The sequence below is a fragment of the Rhinolophus hipposideros genome (assembly GCF_964194185.1).
Source record: "Rhinolophus hipposideros genome assembly, chromosome: 4".
Taxonomy (NCBI): Eukaryota; Metazoa; Chordata; class Mammalia; order Chiroptera; family Rhinolophidae; genus Rhinolophus; species Rhinolophus hipposideros.
The window spans coordinates 20516012-20535770 of record NC_138050.1 but is presented as its reverse complement, the minus strand read 5'-3'; the positions used below and the strand labels follow the sequence as shown (position 1 = coordinate 20535770).

The following is a 19759-nucleotide window of genomic DNA, read 5'->3' as shown; positions in this document are numbered from 1 at the left end:
TAATCTTGCTGAGTGAGTTTTTGGCGCTTTCTTAAATTTTGCCCCCGAGGCAAGTGACGCACTTGCCTCATCCTAGACAAAGCCTCATCCTGGCTTTGATTTGCTCCACTTTGCGAATGAGGGAACCAAGGGTGAGAAATGAAGTATAGTGGGCCCTTTGCGTCTATGAGTCTGTATCCTCAGAGTCAACTAACCGCAGATGGGGGTTAAATATTGGGGAGAAAAAAGTGACATTGTTGCCTGATATGTACTATGTAGTTAGTCTTACCATGGTTGCCTCTGTACTGAACATGTACAGACTTTTTTTCTTGTGATTATTCCCTAAACAATACAGTGTAACAACTATTTACATATCATTTGCATTGTATCGGGTATTATAAGTAATCTAGAGGTGACTGAAAGTATATGGGAGGATGAGTAGGTTATATGCAAATACTATGTCATTTTATATAAAGCACTTGAGTATCCATCGATTTTGGTATCTGTGGGGGTCCTGGAACCAATCCCCCGTGGATACTGAGGGATGACTATATCTTGATTAGGGTCACACGGCCAATAAGTCTCAGTGATGACATTTAAATTGGGTATGTGTGACTCCAAAACCCTGCTTCTACTAGGCTCTCTTGGTGCTTCACTCTTGGTGTTTGAATATGAACGATGCGGGAGAAGAAACGATGAACAGAACTGAGAAACCCAGCAGAGGAACTGGTCCTTTCCCATGTGTGTGCGTGCATGAGTGCTTGCCTGTGTGTGTTGGTCATGTTGATTTTGGGGCACAGGGAAACCAGACCTGTACACTGTGGGGTATATAGCAGGCATCTGAAAATTCAGGTGTGGCCTGCAGGAAGGAGTGTGACTGCGTGTGTGAGAGAGGCAAGACCTGGGCCTGCAGGACAGGAGAGGACGGACAGGCCATGCCTAATTGAAAGCTCCAGTGTTTGTCAAATCTGAGAGCAAAGTCTGGGTTGGACCCAGAACAGAGCTGTGACCAGGCAGAGTTCCCAGGTCACATGTGGTTGGGTCACAATCCTGAGCCTGCTGCCAGGTGCCCAAGAGTGCCCTGCCCGTCTCCATAGCTGCAGCCAGTTCACTGTGTCCAGCAAGGACAAAATTGGAAAGGGAACACTTGTGGGAAGCCTGGGCAGAGCGGGGGGCTCTGATACTGACCAGAGGAGCACGGGGGTCACTGCAGGTCTGTAGAGCCAGCTCAGGTGATGAACACAGGCCCAGCTGCCATGGACCTTTATGGCTGAGGAGAATTCCAGAGCCCCTGGCATAGGGTGATTTACTTGCATTGGGCACAGGAGGCTCACTGTGCAGAAAGCAGAACATAACTCTTGCAGTAGAAATAGGAAGAAGAGTCTCCCTGCTGCACAAATCTGTTTCCTCTGCGGTGCCAGCTTACATTTGCAGTTGTCAGACCATTTCCAATGGCAGAGGACCTGGCAGTAAATCTGTTCTACTCGTTAGTCTCTTCTTGCCTCTTACTTATAGTCAGACACATTTTATAGCATAAGGAGGGAGCCTGAAGGGATTACGGACAGCCTGGCCTGGTGGAATAGGTGGCAGGGCTAGCTGCTGAGAGTAGTGCGAACCAAGGCTGTTTAGGGGGCATTTGGGAAGTCGAAACAGGTTTGGAAAGTTGAAGCCTGTGAGAGTGGATGAAAGTTGTCCAAATAGCTGTGGATGGGTGGCGTGAATGGGAGCGACTCTGCAGTGTGTCTGACAGCCAGAAGGTGGAGACAGAGCAATTCCCCAGGAGGGCGTGGAACTTCTTGAAGGAGGCATCAGAAGGCCAGAGGGGAAGCCGGGCAGGTGCTACAGAGGCAGCGGTGAAATGCCCAGCGTGGGCTCCAGGGGGAGCAGGCAGATCCTGAAGCCAGAGGAGAGGGTGCAGGGAGTAGGTGGAGTAGGAGATGGGCAGGAGATGGGGGAGTGGGTTCCACAGGCTTGAGGGTTGACAGGCGAGGAGCCAGAGGGAAGTGGTTAGGGAAGGGAAGCTCAGCGCTGGAGATCTGGGAGAAGGAGCGGCTCTGAGTGGTAACCAGCACCAAGTCTGCCTTTGCTGGCCGTGGCTTGAAATGGAGGGAAGAGCAAAGCCAGTGAGGTTGAGTGTGTGATATTGGAAAGATGATTTCCTGTCGGGTGGACTTCTGTCCAGACAGACATTTGAGAGGTGGTGGTAGAACAGCTTATTGTAAAGAGCACTTTGAAGCCAAACCTTGTCTGCCTTACTTGGCACAGGGAGTCTGTGAAGGAGATTGGAGCCTGCTGGGCAGATCATGTGACCGGTCGTTCTGTAGCCCGAGGGAAGAAAAAGAACGTCAACCTTCATTAAATACCTGCTATGTTGCTGGCAGTATAGGAACTTTTGTACAAATTATATCATTTAACTTTTGTAATGTTCCTCCACTGTTGTCCATGTTTTACACATAGTAAAACAGGCTCAGAGAAGTGAAAAAGCTTGCCCTAAGTTCACATTGTTAGTGGTGGAGTCAGAATTGGAAGCCAGGTCTATTTGATGCTGAAAACTGAGACTCCGTATTTAACTGTAGCAGAGGTTAATTCCACCAGATTCATCAGGAGGCCTATAAAATATACAGCTGAGTGGTAAATAGCAGTGATGCTTACAGGAAGTTATTTCCATGAAGGAGAGATGATGTCCCATTCAATCCTAGGTCCTCAGCACCTAGTCCACTGCCTAACACACAGTGGGACTCAGAATACGCTTACTGAATGAGTGGTAATAAGCAAATCCACTCAGAGCAACGAAGAAAGAAGTGCAGGGATGCCCATTCCTAACAGTTTTTCAGGAATCTCAGTGAAAGGTGGGATGAGAGCATTTATAACGTGTCTGGAAGCCTCCTAACTGGGGGAGGTTAGAGAACTGGAGCTGACTTTGCAATAGCAGAGCCTGGATGAGGCTGCAGAGGGAGCTCCAGTAGATGTGGACTCTCCATCCACACAGGCTAGAACTGTGGGTAGGAACCTTGAGTTTCCCAGTAGGATGTGAACCTTACATCCTGTGCTCCACTTGCCAAACTGTACAGATTTGGCCTCAGGAAACCAGAAGAAGCCAGCCTCCAGGCTTTCTCGTGAGGGCGAAATTTCCCTGTACCCACAGTGAGGCTGGAGATATCTAGGGAGGCTGGTGCAAAGTGCATGGCTGTGTTCACTCCTCCAGGCCTTGTGAATTCATCCTCCAATCAAGAAAGCTACCAACTGGGACCAAATGAATAACCCAACAGAGAAAATCCCTTATGGAAATCCCCTTCTGAGAAAGTTGAGGAAGAACATTGAGGCAACTTTAATTACAATGAAATAAGACAACATCACTAGATTCTCTTAACACAAGTGACAACTGCTGAGCTACTCCCTTTTCCCTTTTTGCTTTGGCTTCTAGGAAATTCATCTACAGCAGTTATGTTTTTAAGATTGACATATTTATAGACTCTTTTTTTCCTTAGCCCTGATTTTCTATTTCTGTTTGTACTGTCTTAGTGCAACTTAATTTAAGTTGCCTCAATACCTTGTAGAAATAAATACTTAGGTGCAGAATAATGAACAGAAGTGAAATACCTCCCTCCTGTTCATCCAGCTGGAGTCTTAAATGGAAAGGGCAGTTGCTGACCCTCCTGGGCATGGTGGCCACCAGGTGGCACCAAAGCTTTCCCGCAGCCATCTTCAGTGAGGCGATTGAGCCCGAGTGTTTCTGTTCAGCAGGCCATTTCTTGAACTGTGCCACACACATTCTGAGTGGCCCCTATCCAAAATGTACTGGGGACTGGGCAAAGCTGACCTAAGGGAGTCCAGTCAGCTTCTTTCAGAAGCTCAGTTTGTAAGATCAATATTTCAAATGGGGTGGGCCAACTCCCAAGCAGAACAGGCCATTGGGGGGTTGTGTCTCATTCTCAAAAGCAGCTCCGTTTTTTTCTCATCATCTCAGGCAACTGGAGGTGGGACCCTCATCACAAATGGGGAGTTTACGGAGGGTGTCATAGGGGCACAGGGAAGGGGCCTGTTTAATTCACCCAATGTTCTGGTGACTTCTGAAATGAATATATTACTCCTAAAGTGGTCACATAACTGGACCATAGTTATCACACCTCTAAAATAGAAACTGACTGTTAAAAAGACCCAAGTATGACACCATTAGCATTTATGTTTGCCCCCACTGTTCACTCAGCTACATTACGTCATTTAAAGTAATTTTGTGTCTAGGCGTCTATGCCTAACAGCAGGAAAAAAGCCTTCAGTAGAAGTTGGAAAAATATAATTATATAAAAATCTTTAAATTCAGGTTCTTAACCCTTCATGAATCCATTCGTTTATAATAATTGTGACAAAAGATGTTTCAAGAATCTATTTTTATTCATGTTGATTTCTCTTATTTTTCTCAAGCCTCTGCAGTACCTATCAATTGTATTTCCAGAGGCTTAATGAGAAGTAGAATCCTACAAGTCAGAAGGGGGCATTTATGTCCAGACCAGGCATGTGGAGCAATGTGGCCTTGGGCAGAAAGGTAGAAAGTGACTATTCAGCTGTTTCCGCTGCTCTCTTGAAATTCAGTCGTGGGAACACAGGCCAGAACTGGTCATTGATACTGTTAGGGGATTTCGGAGGGAGAAACCCTCCACAGTTAGTTTTTTTTTTTTCTTTTAGAATCTCTTCCAGGAATCAAGTCTACTCAGGTGCCTCTTACCTGATGGACTGGAGAATTTTTTCACCTACAGAAAGCCCAGCAGGGGGATAGGAATATATATACATTTCTCCTGATTTATTGGGCCTGAAGACAACAGCCATAAACTCAATGTCTTCTTGACGAAGGTAAACATCTGGTCTCACCTGGAATGCACTAGACAGTACGGTCCAATAGACGTCCACGTGACTGTTCCTCCGCTGTTTGGCCCCTTGGCCCAAGGGGCATCCGGCACTGCAGCCCAGACAGCATTCTCAACATCACAAAAGCCTCTTCGATGGCTTCCAACCCCACCTCTAAGGGTGACCCAAGATGATTTCCATAGGGCTCAGCAAGTCAGTTAGGGACCACCCTGAGAAATGTTTGATCTTTAAAGCAGATACTAAGGGGTGTTTAGGGTAGGCCGTGGTGAGACCGTGAGCAGTAATTCTGGGGAGTCTTATTTGGAAAACAGTCCAACAAGGGATGGGCTTTGAACTATACCAGGTCTGTTATTAACACAACCCTTCTGGGGCAAGCTGGGGGAAGAAACTGGGTTCCATTAAATGACAAAACACTGGGGCTCAAAATCTTGATTTCCTACATCCCAGGGCCTAATCCAGGAGAAATAATTTATCAGACAACCTCAATGCTTTTATATTGAACAAATTTATTGAGCACCTACAGTATGCCAGCATCTATCACAACAGTAATAATCCAAGGATCAGATCTATCAATGGGTGTCAGGAGCTCCTCTCGAGGACGAAAATGCTAGTGAATAGCCAGAAGTGGAAGCGAGGGTTCTGTTAGTGTCTCTGTGACTCCTATTCCAGAGTGACTGCTGTTTCCAACCACAGCACTGGAGAGTAGGGTAAGGTAGGGGAGGGGAGGGCCTGAATGTGGGCCGTGGGCGGCTTCCATTCCTTCTCTGTGATATGGTGGCATCCAGCTTTTTCTGCTTTTCAATGGTGTTGTTGACATCCTTTGGGGTCAGTTTGGGTGAATGGAGTGTGCTGAGGGTGGGTCGCTGAAAAAGGGTGGGACCAGGGAGTATCAGAGTTGAGCTCTACAGCAATTCTGGGTGTGCATGCGAGTACACTAAGTGTACTGATTAAGGATGAAGACAGGAGGAGCCATCACTTGGCAGTTGGTCCGCTCATGTATGCCTCATTGACTGGCTACACCTGAGCTTGTCCCCTCCCCCTACCTCGGAGGCTGCATTAATACCTCTAAGTTACTTTTCTCTTCTTCCCTAACTTTAGCATGTTGCTTTTCTTTTCCATTTTTTTAAAAAAAATCAAATATCACAATGTTTATTAATAGATACAAGTATACAAAATCAGGGCATGAACATGACTTGATAAATTAAGTAAACTTAAATTCAATACTATAATAAGAGGGAACAATTCAAATTCTCACCGTTTGTTTCATACCCACAACAACCACTTTAAGAGCATTAACGGTCTATCAAAACTGATTAGTTTTGTGCCAGTAAACCAGGTTTCTTTTAAAAAGATTCATGTACTTGCCCAGGCTCAAGGATTTAAAAATCTAGCACATAAAGAGGTAGAAATACCGGCAAGATACTACTACGGCAACAACCATCAATTATAGTTAAGAATTGTTCTCTGACAACCAAATGGATAATCAAATACTGCAGCAGCTCAGGTATTACTGAGCAAAGTGCATTGCTACAGTATTCAGTGTTGCTATCCTATGAGAACTGGCAGCAAAGATGGTCCTGGCACTAGACACCTCGAAGTTAGTTTTCCTTCCTAACATTAGCCTGTTGCTTTTCATCATCAGCTACTGACTGCCACTTTTTCAGGAAGGAGGTGGACAAGTGAGTGGCTTTCTAGGAATCTTCTCTGCAGAAAGAAGCCCCTCGCTGATCTATGCCCTGTAATTCCCTAGACACTGGCATGACTTGAGGAGGTCCCTCTCTCGGCGTCATGTATTACAGCAGAGCGGGCTGCAGACCTAGATTCTTCATTGCCGACTGTGGCTGGGATCTTACATCTGCCGCAGCGCAGCTCAAGGATTGGCAAACTACAATCTTTGGGTCAAATCTGGCCCTCCACCTATGCTTGTAAATAAAGTTTTATTGGAACTGAGCCATGCCCACTCATTTATCTGTTACCCATGGCAGAGTTGAGCAGTTTCAACAGAGACCAGTTGGATAGCAAAGCCTAAGCTATTTATTATCTAGCCCTTTCCAGAACAGGTTTGCTCACTCCTGGTCTACAAGCATAAGAGACCATATTTTTATTTACTTAAACTGGAGAATATTGCAATTTGGAATTTTGGAATATCCAGGATGTTTGGGGCAGGATCGAAGGCTCTCACTGTAGGTATGGCAATGATTGAAGCTTCAGCGCAAGTCTGATGACTGGTAACAGCCAGGAGGGCCGTGTGGAAGATTCTGGGGCTGTATCTGGGCTGGTGTGGGCACTTCCAGAGAGGTGAAAATTTAGACAAAGAGCACCAGCTGGGGGAAAATGAGCAAGGCAAATCCATGCTCTTCTTTCCCAAAAGTAAACAGAAACCAGAGAGAAAGCTCAGCATTGGTCCTGATGCCCGCACTTGGCATTGTGGAGGTGGGAACTATAAACAGACCCTTATGGGAGTGGGAGAGGTGAAATTTAACTAGCATTCACTCTGTGACAGAAGCAGACAGGCAGGAAGGGCCCAAGGTTGGGCGAGAGCTCCAGCTTCAATGAAGGCACCGGTGCACTCACGCAAGGCCAGAAATGTGACAACAGTAGTTGTTCAGGGGAGCATTTCGTGTAAAGCTTTCCATTCGGAGAAGAGGGGGCGTTTAGTCATCTGCATTCGACATGCCAGTTACAATATTACAAATTATTTAAAAATGAAGAAGACAGGGTGGCAATACATATTTACTGGAGAAAGCAGTATAAAATATGGCTCCTGTCATTTCTATAGATATATACATATGTAGCCCTTAGATTGTGGTTTTTAAAATTGAAGAATCCTAAGACTACCTACCCACTATGTCTAAATCCTATTATTCTGTAACTCTAACGATCGATTCTTCCTCAGTGATCCAAATAAATCCAGGTGGTGGAGGGGTCTTCTATAGCCCCTCACTTGTGAATGTTTTGTTGAAAGGTGGAAGCAAATCTAGTTTTTGGAAGTCATCATAGATTAAATGCACCAAGAGTCTGTTACTCATGCTAAAGCCTTATAAAGCATACTCGCCACTTGAGTGTAAATCCAGATTTTCAGATGTTGCATGGCATCTAAGTGTGAGGTATTACTGTAGTCTGATATGTTTACAGCTGTCTTAACAAGTGGACTTTTTTCACTCTATGCAATACTTGGGATTTCTTAGGGTCACTGTTCCCTGGTAGTGTAAATCTATCTGGAGAATTCTGTAAGCTGTACATTACATTATTGTGCACTTATCATACAAGTCACTTAGTATCTTTCCCACATTCAACATTTTGGCTTTAGTTTTTTCTTCCTTTACAGAGTGAAAAAACTACCAAATCAGCTTTGGCTGACTAGGTTTTCTTTTCATTTCAAATAATTATATGAAGCATTTAAATTGTAGAAGCGCACTCAACCATATCTCAAATGGAATTGAGTGTTCAAAATATATATATTTTATGACCTCAGTTTCTTGAGAATTTGCATAAAAATGCCAGTATTTTCCCACTGAGTCCCTAGAAATATGCCAGCACTCAGGTAAGAATGGGTGGCATGGCAAATGTGCTAGCGATCCCTGTGAAACAGATAATTAGGTTCCAGAAGGCCTGGGAAAGCTGGGCTGAGAACACGGGCGGTGTTCAGACCCCAAAGCGGTGGTGGGGCCTGAGCCTGTGTGCCTGAAAAACCAGAGTAGAGGGTGTTCAGATGTAGAATTCCTCTGTGTCATTGTCCCCTGGTCCAGCCAATGCTGAGGGCGGTGGGATGTCTCTGCCTGTCCATCCGGCACTGGGAGCACCCCCAGAGAGCTGGGGGGATGACTCTGTGAGTGAGGGGGCCCCAGAAGCTGGGGTAGCAGCAACTGCTGTCACCGAGGAGCTGCAAGGCCCTTTAGTAAAGAGAGGGAGGGAAGCCCAGGAGGTCTCCGTGGTCACCCCGCTCCCAGCGGGCAGCGGTCCTTCTGTGGAACCCTTGTGCCTGGGCCAGTTGCTGCTGCATGTTTCGGAGGGGAGGGGTGTTTCCAAGGAGCAGCAGAACCTACTGGGAGCAGAATACGCAGAGACCACGGACAGGTCTGAGGAGGATAGCCTCAGGCCTGTGTCCACGTCCGTCTCCTGGGCTCCCTCTAAGTCATCAATGGAGAGCGGGTGGGTGTGCCTCCACTCTGACGCCCAGTGCCCGGGGGCACCTGTGTTTGAAAACCACTCTGGGACAGCTGAGGAGGAGGCCGGGGAGGGGTCTTCTGTGGGTAAACAAAACAAGGACTTGCTTCTCTGGAAAGACCAGGGAAGGCTGGGGCTGCTGCTGGTGAATTCCTGCTGGTGCCCAGCAGGCAGGCCCATCTGGCTGGGCTCCAGGTGTGGACTGTCCAGCAGGGGCTGCTGGCTGCTGCCAGGGCTATGGCTCGGTGTGCTGGCACTCGGGGAGGGCATGGCGTGAGGTTTCTGTGCCGACGAGTGGTGAGCTCTGCTGGGTTTAGGAAACTTCCTGTGCACCCTTTGTGCCTGTCGGGGCAAGATGGAACATCCCATTAGTCACCTGGGGAGGGGATTTATTGTTAAACACATCATGAAACACACTTTCTCCTAACTGGAAACTTCCAGCAATGTCGTGGCAATAAAGCATTGCCAGAAATTTCATTCTCCGAACTCTAAAGCAAAGACAGAGGTAGCAGAGCTTGGGGTGATACTGATAAGGACCTAGGAGGACATGGCAGTCCCTTGGCGAGGGAATAACACTTCCTCAAGTACACGCGCAGGGGCTTAATAGACCAGCCACAAGAACGAGGGCTTGGCTGAGCCTGATAGAGAAAGTAAGAATTACCGTTAAAAATAGAAAGAATGCTTGAAGGGTTCTTTCCCTCCAACCAAGGGACCTTTCTTTGGAAATGTTACCGATGAGAGGACGGAAGTGATCAGGATGGGAGATGCACAATCTCAGGTCAGACCAACAAGGGACTTGACTCCAGTACCCGTGTGACCACCAGGACACATCGTAGGGCTGGCCCATGGTTCAGGGTGGTAAATCTTCAACGAGTGAGGGGCTCTCAGGAATAGCATTTATTTACTTGCTCTTAGGAATCACTGACCATGTATTGTGCCTTCCAGAGCCTGCACAGGAAGGGAAGCTGCAACTACTGACTAATCCCTCGGATGCCGAACAGGGTGTGGGCTAGCAGTTGCACCCTTCCACGTCTTAACACGTCCTCCTACTCTCCCCGCCCTCCCTGCAGCTCAGCAGGAAGCTGTTTCATGGACTTGGGGTCCTCTCTTTTACTTGGTCTGTTTCTCTCAGATTCTTCCTCTGGTCTGGCTCAGAGCTCGAGTCAACAGGGGGGCAATCTTACAATGCAAAGTTTCGGTTAAATAATGGATTTGGAGATAGTGGGTCTGGCTCTATTTGGTACAGGATCATCTATCTGATTTATGAATCCCTGCAATAAGAAAAGGGCTCTGACTGTGGTTCACTATAAGGGATATTTCATGGCACGCAGCAAGCTGAGACACTGGCCCTTCCCTAGAAAACAAACCCCTCTGCTACCCTGTTCAGCAGGAACCTGGTTTTCCCATAGCCACTTGGAAAATTTATTTCCATGTCATATACATTTATTGAGTACTTATTACAAGTAAAGGCGAGGTAACTGCAATGACATGGATTCAGTCCTTGACCACATGAAGCTTATATTTCATCGAAAGGATAGAAGACAGAAAGAAATAACTCAGACAAGAGAAGGCGATGACAGGCAGAATCATAGAGCTCTGAGGGAGAGGCCGTGATGATAAAGTGAGTAGCAATATATGGGGCATGTTGGACACAGATGAGGGAGCTGTTGATTTTACAGAGGAGTGAGGCGGTATGGGGAAAGGGGAGGAAAAGCTTGCCTTGGAATGTCATGCTTGGATGAAATCTTGGAAGTGGAAGAGGTGTTTGCCATTGGGAAGGCAGCAGTGCAGCATGAAAGGGCATTCAGGCATGGAGGCAGCCTGAGCGGAAGCTGGAGGCGTGAACCAGGAGGTGAGCCCCGAGAAGTGAGAGGAGCCTCATCACGGTGCGCCCTGAATCACATACAAACAGAAGGACCTGCAGGCTTGAACAAAAACCCTGAAGGCTTGAAAGCAAGATGGTGGCATGGCCCTATTTGTGGCAGCAGAGTGAAGGAGAAAGGATTGGATGGGGGTGTGGGGGGTCTGGGTGGGGGGACAGGGCAAGACGAGTGGTAGGAAGACCATTTATTAATAGAAGATACCATAGCTGTCTTTCCCTTTTTGAGCTTTGGGACAAATGAGTCATATTTTCAGTTGCTCATGTGAGTTTTTTTCTCAATCATCGCTTCAGATATTCAGGGTTTTCTGAGCATTCTCTGTCCAGCCTTCCTGATCTTCTCCTTAATCGTCAGTCTCTCCGTTCTGTGTGTATGGAGGGCTGTGTGTGTTTGTCCCCATGACCTGCTGATTCTGTTCCTGCTCTTCAGGCTCTGTAGAGCATACTGAAATTCCCAAGGTGTTCTGATAAGGGTGGCTTCCATAAAGATTGCTTTTAGCACAGGTTGTACTGGGTAGGGGTGGTTCTTCTAAGAATCACAGTTCACAAGGCCATTCTCCCCAGGACAATGACACTTCAGTTTTAAGTAGCTCCAGATTTTATGAGTATGGGAGACCTAGCTGAATATGGTGAGGAAGATTCTGAGCGGCGCCGGGTCTTCCTGGGTCTGAGCCACTCTCCAGGGCTTGCTGCTCTGTGCTCCAGTGTCCCCTAGATTCCCAGCCCAGCCCTTTTGTCGCTGCCCTGTAGTGCGCTGTACTCTCTGGTCAGCGGTCTCTCTTCTCTGCCAGGCTCTCTGCTCCACAAGGGAGACCCTGCTCAGCACACGCCCTGCCCAGTGCCTGATACATTACAAGAGTATAAGCATAAACGAAGAGTCACCCCTTCGGGATGGGGTAAGGAGCAGCCTCGGAAGGCCCAGGTGTGCCTGAGAGGTGGCACAGCTGGATGGCTGCTGGAGAGACAAACCCATCCCTGTGTTTGGCTAAATAAGAGTTAAGATATGTCATGAGGCTCTTTAGAGAAGGAAGTCCTGGAGGCCACTTCTGGGGCGACAATGTTGAATAGTTCAAATGTCTTATTTCCCCAAGGGCCAAGTCTCTCAGTGCCCTAATGTCATTTTCTGACTTGGGAAGTGTCTGCCACGCTGTGACTTCTATCTTCAGAGCCTTATTTGAGGAGCATGCTCTTGGGGAGCACGTGTGCAGTATGAATCTGCCTGAAATAGGAAGGCTTTGTGGTATTGCTGCATGAGACGCAAAAAGCCAAGGTTCTCATGCAAGGAACTGCTAGGCGACCTCTGAATCTTTCCACCATCAGGGACAGAGCGGTGTTCAATTTGCCTTAAACTCAGGAACAACTGTCCGAGGGATGGATACTTGACGGTTTTATAGATTTTCAGCCCTGTGCTTGCTTAACAGAAATCTGCCTGTGCTCTATCTTATTTTTACCCCATCAGGAGTCCAAATAAACCCTAAATTCTACTGCTTTGAGGAGAGGTGGTGTTTTTCACTGGAGGGGTGCCCACTGCACCATGGAGGTACCTGCGGGGTGGGCGGGATTTCAGCTGGCACAGCTCTGGCTGGAGACAGCGGTAGGATCCTGGGGCAGGGAGCTGGGGGAGGGTGGCTGCAGAGACTCTGCGCCCCCAGCTCCCAATCTCGGCCGAGGGCTGGTGTGGGAGGTGCCTGTTGTGGGGTAGCAGATATGGTGGTATTGTCCAGTTCCTCCCCGAGGTGGAGCAGTCTTGTCTGTCCTAAAGACAACTTGCTTATGCAAAGGATGGAGCTTCTTTCTGTGCCAGTCCGCTGGAGGGGGCTGTTTCCAGCCTCTCGCGTCTGCTTGACCAGAACACTAGATGCTGAGACTAAATCATAGTACATGTTTCAGGAAATTCTTCCCACTGGCCTTTCCAGAGTGAAACAACACCCTGTGCCTTCCTCTCCTGGAAGCCGCGCTGCTCCCCGGGCTTTCGGCTCTCAGGGGCTACCCTCCAGAGCTTCTCCAAGTGACAGCAGCAATGTACCTCAAGTGGCTTCCTTTCTTTTCTGTCTGAGGGGGTGCAGGCTAGCTGACTCACTGGACTCCAGTAGTTCTCTTCTTTGCTATTTATGGAACTTTCTCTAAGGAACAGAGAGCATTACATAAATGAATCTGCTTAAAGCAGCCAGAGCGATCCTGTTAATGTCCCTAAAATCACCAAAAATAAAACATAAAAAATTGAAATGTAGTAATAGATCCATGAACTTCTCATGCAACTTCAAGCACAGGCAGTTTGTAGCTGGCAAAGTAAAGAGGTGTGAGTCAAAGCATCTTTCTCAAGGATCTGGGTGTCAGCAGGCTCATTCCCTGGCACATGGATCGCGTCCCTGCTCAAGGTGACTCTGCCCTGATGCAGTCCCCTTGGCAGGGTATCACCGCTCAATCACGGTGTCTCATGGGTCATTCATGGCCAGGGAATTCTCTTTCACCTTCACACCTCCTGTTTCTGAGAAAGGTCATTTATTTCCTCTTGTTTTGTCCTTGACTGAAGTACAACCAGTGGGGGCATTGTCTGCTGTGTAAAGAGTCCCTTTTAACCCAGGGACTAATAAAAATTAGGGGCAGTCTCAAGGAAACTGGGCAATTGGTTCACATGAGAAATCACATTTTTGTCCTAAAGAAAAACATCACATTTTGCTTGTCCTTTCACTGTCCTCTGGGTAGTTTTCATATACCTTCAAAGAGTACTACCACCAGCAAAGCCTATGTTGCCTTTAAAAATATTTCTAAAAATTTTAGTTAAAAAATTTTAAATTAAAATATAATAGACATATAACACTGTATTAGTTTTAGGAGTACAACATAATGATTTGATATTTGTATATATTATGAAATGATCACCACAGAAAGTATATTTAACTCCTTACCATACATATTTAAATTTTTTTCTTATGAAAAATTTTAATTTACTTTCTTCGCATCTTTTAATAACAACATAGTATTATTAACTATAGTCACCATGCTGTGCCCAGGAATTATTTATTTGATAATGAGAAGTTTGTATGTTTTGACTCTCTTCATACCCCCTTACCCCTGGCAACCACCAATATGTTCTGTGTATCTATGAGTTAGGGTTTTTTTCCCCCCCACATATTAAGTGAGATGATATGGTATTTGTCTTATTTCACTTAGCATAATGCCTTCAAGGTCTATCCATGTTTCATAAATGACAGTATTTCCTTTTTTTTATGGCTGCATAAAATACCATTGTGTATTTTATGTGTATTTTACCATATTTTCTTTATCCATTCATCCATCGATGGACAATTAGGCTGCTTCCGTGTCTTGGCTATTGTAAATAATGCTGCAATGAACGTGAAAGGTGCAAGTATCTTCTTGAGTCAGTGTTTTTGTTTCTTTTGGATGAACATCCAGAAGTAGAATTGTTGGATTATATGGTAGTTCTATTTTTAATTTTTTGAGAAACCTCCGTACTGTTTTCCATAGCAGTCGCACAACTTTACATTCCCACCAGCAGTGTATGAGGGTCAGCTCTCTCCACATCCTCGCCAACACTTACTTCCTGTCTGTTTGATAATAGCCATTCTAATAGGTGTGAGGTAGTATCTCACTGTGGTTTTGATTTGCTTTTCCCTGATGATTAGTGATGTTGAGCATGATTTCATGTACCTGTTGGTCATCTGAATGTCTCCTGTGGAAAAATGTGTATTCAGGTTCTCTGCCCATTTTTAATCAGATTGGTTGTGTGTTTTTGTTTGTTTGGTTTTGTTTCTTGGTATGGAATTGTATGACTTCTTTATATATTTTGCATATTAACTCCTTTCCAGATATATGATTTGCAAATGTATTCTCCCATTTGGTAGGTGACCTTTTCACTGTTGATGATTTCCTTTGCTGTGCAGAAGATTTTCAGTTTTAAAAAAACTTCAGTAGCCCCACTTATTTTTTCTTTTGTTGTTTGTGCTTTTGGTGTCAAATCCAAAAAATCATCACCAAGACTAATCTCAAAGAACTTATCACCTGTGTTTCCTTGTAAGAGTTTTATGGCTTCATGTCTTACAATCAAGTCTTTAATCCATTTTGAGTTAATTTTTGTGCATGGTGTAAGATAGTTGTTCAGGTTTTTTTTGTTTTTTGTTTTTTGTTTTTTTTTGTATGTGGCTGTCCAATTTTCCCAAAATTGTTATTGAAAAGACTGTCTTTTCCCCATTTTACAGTCTTGGCTCCTTTGTTGTAAATTAATTGACTATATAAGCATGGGTTTATTTCTGAGTTCTCTATTCTGTCTATTGATCTGTGTCTGTTTTATGCCAGTACCATGCTGTTTTGATTACTATAGTCTTGTGATACAGTTTAAAATCAGTAGGCATGATGCTTCCAGCTTTGTTTTCCTTTCTCAAGGCTGATTTGGCTATTCGGGGTCCTGAGTGGTTCCATATAAATTTTAGAATTGTTTGTTCTATTTCTCTGACAAATACCATTGGGATTTTGATAGGCATTGCACTGAATCTGTAGATTGCTTTGGGTTATGTGCACATTTTTTACAGTATCGATCCTTCCAATCGATGAGAATGGAATGCCTTCCCATTTATTTGTGTCTTCTTCAAATTCTTTAATCAACGTCTTGTAGTTTTCAATGCACATATAGGTCTTTCATCTTGGTTAAATTTATTCCCAGGTACTTTTTGTTCCTTCAATGCAATTACAAAAGGAATTGCTTTCTTAATTTCTCTGATAGTTTGTTTAGTGTATGAAAACACAACAGGTTTTATATGTTGATTTTGTATCCTGCAACTTTACTGCATTTGTTTATTGTAACTTTTTTTTTTTTTGGTGGAGACTTTAGGGTTTTCATTATATAATATCATGTTATCTGAGAATTGTGATGTTTCACTTCTTTTTTTTTTTTTTTAAATGGATGTCTTCTATTTCTTTTTTTGCCTAATGGCTCTGGCTAAGACTTGTAATACTATGTTGAGTATAAGTGGTGAGAGTCAGAATCCTTGTCTTTTTTCTGATCTTAAAGAAAGAGCTTTGAGTTTTTTTGTTGTTTTTTTTCTTTTCTTTTTTTTTCACAATTGAGTATGATGTGAGCTGTGGGCTTGTCATATATGGGCTTTTTTATGTTCACATACATGCTCTCTATATCCAGAATATGAGAGGTTTTTTTTTTTAAAAAATCATAAATGAATGTTGACTCTTATCAAATGTTTTTTCTGCACCTATTGAAATGACTATATGATTTTTATCCTTTATTTTGATAATGTGGTGTATAACATTGATTGATTTGTGAATGTTGAACCCTCCTTGTAGTCCTGAAATAAATCCTATTTGATCATGTGTATGACCCTTTTCACATATTGTTGAATTCATATTGCTGTTACTTTGGTGAGGATTTTTGCATCTATGTTTATCAGGGATATTAACCTGTAATTTTCGTCTCCTGTGGTGTCCTTGTCTGATTTTGGTACCAGCATAATGCTGGCTTGGTAAAATGAGTTTGGAAGTGTTCCCTCCTCTTGTATTTTTTGGTAGACTTTGAGAAAGATTGGCATTAATTCTTCCTTAAACATAAGAATTCACCAGTGAAGCCATCTAGTCTGGACTTTTGCTTGTTGGGAGGTTTTTGATTATTTATTCAATCTCCTTACTAGTAATTAGTCTGTTCAGATTTTATATTTCGTCATGATTCAGTGTTGGCAGGATGTATGTTTTTAGGAATTTATCCATTCTTCTAGGTATCCAATTTTTGGCATATAATTGTTTCATAGTTATCTCTTATGATCATTGTATTTTTGTGGTAACCATTTTAAATTAACGTCTCCTTTTTCATTTCTGATTTTATTTGAGTATTCTCTTTTTTGCAGGTGGGTCTACCTAAAGGTTTATCAATTTTGTTTATATTTCAAAGAATCCACTTTTAGTTTCATTGATATTTTAAATTTTCTTTTCTTTCTCCATTTCATTTATTCCTGCTCTGATCTTCGTTATTTCTTTCTTTTTACTAAATTTTGGCTCATTTGTTCTTTTTCTAGTATGTTGAGGTATAAAGTTAAGGGCTAGATTGTTTATTTGGGATATTTTTTGTTTCTTGAGGTGGTATTTGTTGCTATAAACTTCTTAGAATTGTGTTTGCTATATCCCATAAGTTTTGTTATGGTGCATTTCCATTTTAATTTGTCTCAAGATTTTTTTCTGTTTTGATTTCTTCTTTGACCCATTGGTTGTTCAGTAGCATGTTTTTAAATCTCACATACTTGTGAATTTTTCAGTTTTCTTCTCGGAATTGAATTCTTGTTTCACATCATTTGGTTGGAAAAGCTGCTTTTTTATCCCAAAGTCATTGAACTTTATTATTTTTTAAAAGATGCTTGACATAAGTTCAATCTTTGTAAATTTATTAAGACCCATATTGTGGCCTAACATATGATCACTCTTGGAGAATATTCCATGAGCACTTGAGATGAATGTGTATTCTGTTGCTTTTGGATGGAATGTTTTGTATATATCTATTAAGTCCTCAAGCCTAATGTGTCATGTAAGGCCAATATTTCCTACTGATTTTCTGTTTGGATGATCTATCCATTGGTAAAGGTGGAGTATTATAGTCCTCTTCAATATTGTATAGTTCTCTATTTAGGTCTGTTAATATTTGCTTTATCTATTTAGATGTGCCTATGTTGGGTGCATAACTATTTTCGAATATTATGTCCTCTGTTGGATTGACCACTTCATCATAAAATGACTGTTCTTTTTGTCTATTACAGACTTTTTCTTAGTCAATTTGTCTGATATAAGTATTGCTACACCAGCTTTCTTTTGGTTTGTATTTGCATAAAACATCTTTTTCCATCCCTTCACTTTCAGTCTGTGTGTGTCCTTACATCTTAAGTATCTTGTAGGTAGCACATATGTGCTTTTTTTTTTTTAAATCCATTCAGCCACTCTGCATCTTTGGATTGGAAAATTTATTCAATTTACTTTTAAAGTAATTGTTAATAGGTTTGTACTTACTGCCATTTTGTTCATTGTTTTCTGACTCTTTTATAATTCCTTTGCTCCTTTCTTCTTCTCTTGCTTTCTTCCTTTGCAATTTGATGATATCCTATAGTGGTGTCAACCCCGAGAATAAATGTGCCTTTTAAGAAGGACTTGTGGTGGCTAATTGAGCTCAAATTTATAAAGAGAGGCCTCTCATATTCTCTGCACTTCAGGGAAAAACCGCACTGACCTGCCTGCCTTCTGCCTGTGCTTCTGATGTCTGAGATGACCATTATAAAGGAGCTCTTCTCACTGTTTCTATTCAACATAGCACTTGAAGTCCTAGCCAGGGAAATTAGGCAAGGAAAAAAAAAAGACACCCATAGCATAAAGGAAGATGTAAAATCATCTGTTTGCAGAAGATATGGTGTTATATATAGAAAACCCTATCTTAAATTCAGATGAAACATTCTCCAACATAGATCATATGTTAGATCACATAACAATACTTAATAAATTTAAGAAGATTTAAATAACATCAAGCATCTTTTCCAACAGCAATGGAATGAAGCTAGAAATAAATTTCAAGAAGAAAACTGAAAAATTCAAAAATATGTAGAGATTAAATAACATGTTACTGAAAAACCAATGTGTCAAAGAAGAAAATTTAAAAATAGATTGAAACGAATGAAAATGGAATACATCAAAACGTAGGAGATGCAGCAAAAGTAGTTCTAAGAGGAAAATTCATAGCGATAAATGCCTACCTCAAAAACAAGACAGATTTCAAATAAATAACCTTGGTTGACATCTCAAGAACCGTGAAAAACAGAACAAATTAACACCAAAATTAGCAGAAGTAAGGAAATAACAAGGATCAGAGTAGAAATAAATTAGACTGAAAAGATTATAGAAAAGATCAATGAAACTAAAAACTGCTTTTTTGAAAGATAAACAAATTGACAAACCTTTAGCTAGACTCACCAAGAAAAATGGAGAACTCAAGTAAAATCAGAAAAAAAAGAGGAGACATTAAAATGGATACCGCAGAAATACAAAGGATCATAAGAGACAACTATGGAACAATTACATGCCAACAAGTTGGACAATCTAGAAGAAATGGATTAATTCCTAAAAACATACAATCTACCAACAGAATCATGAAAAATATGCAAATAACCTAAGTGTTCATCAATGGTGAATGGGATAAAGAAAATGTGTATACTCAATGGAATACTGTTCAGCCATGAGAAAGAAGGAAATCCTGCCATTTGTGACAACATGAATGAACTTTGAGGGCATTATGCTAAGTAAGATAAGTCAGATAGAGAAAAACAAATATCACTTATATGTGGAATCTAAAAATACTGAACTTGTAAAAACGGATAGTAGAATGGTAGTTACCAGGGGCTAGGGAGAGATGAAATTGGGGAGATATTATTTAGGGTTACAAACTTGTTAACTAGTAGATAAATAAATTTGAAGATCTGATATATTAATACAACAAAGGGATTATAATCAGTAGTACTTACTATAAACTTCAGAGTTGCTAAGAGAGAAGATCTTAGCTATCCTCAACACAAAAAAAGGAATGATAATTATGTGACCCAATAAAGGTGTTTGCTAATGCTACTGTAGTAGTCATGTTGCAATATACAAATGTTATCAAAGCAACATGTACACCTGAAACTTACACAATGTTATATGTCAATTATATCTCAATTAAAAAGTAATAAAAAATCCCATTTTTACTCTATTTGAACAATAATCAAGAGAAAGGATATTTTTGGTTTGAATTATCCGGATAATTCATGCAATTCTTCCTTTTAATTTTCTGGAGTACTGAGAATATAATGCTAGCCTGTGGCACTGAACTTTAGTCAATTA

The 19759-nt window shown here is 42.6% G+C and overlaps 1 protein-coding gene across 1 annotated transcript in view; it reads right to left on the bottom strand.

The window, feature by feature from the left end:
- Positions 1-4666: 4666 nt before the first annotated feature.
- FAM124A (family with sequence similarity 124 member A) overlaps positions 4667-19759 on the bottom strand; it is a 78253-nt gene continuing 63160 nt past the window's right edge. The window contains exon 4 of the mRNA XM_081046635.1: positions 4667-9351. Coding sequence (XP_080902761.1) covers positions 8551-9351 — 801 coding nt within the window. The 3' untranslated portion in view covers positions 4667-8550. The remainder of the gene's footprint in view (positions 9352-19759) is intronic.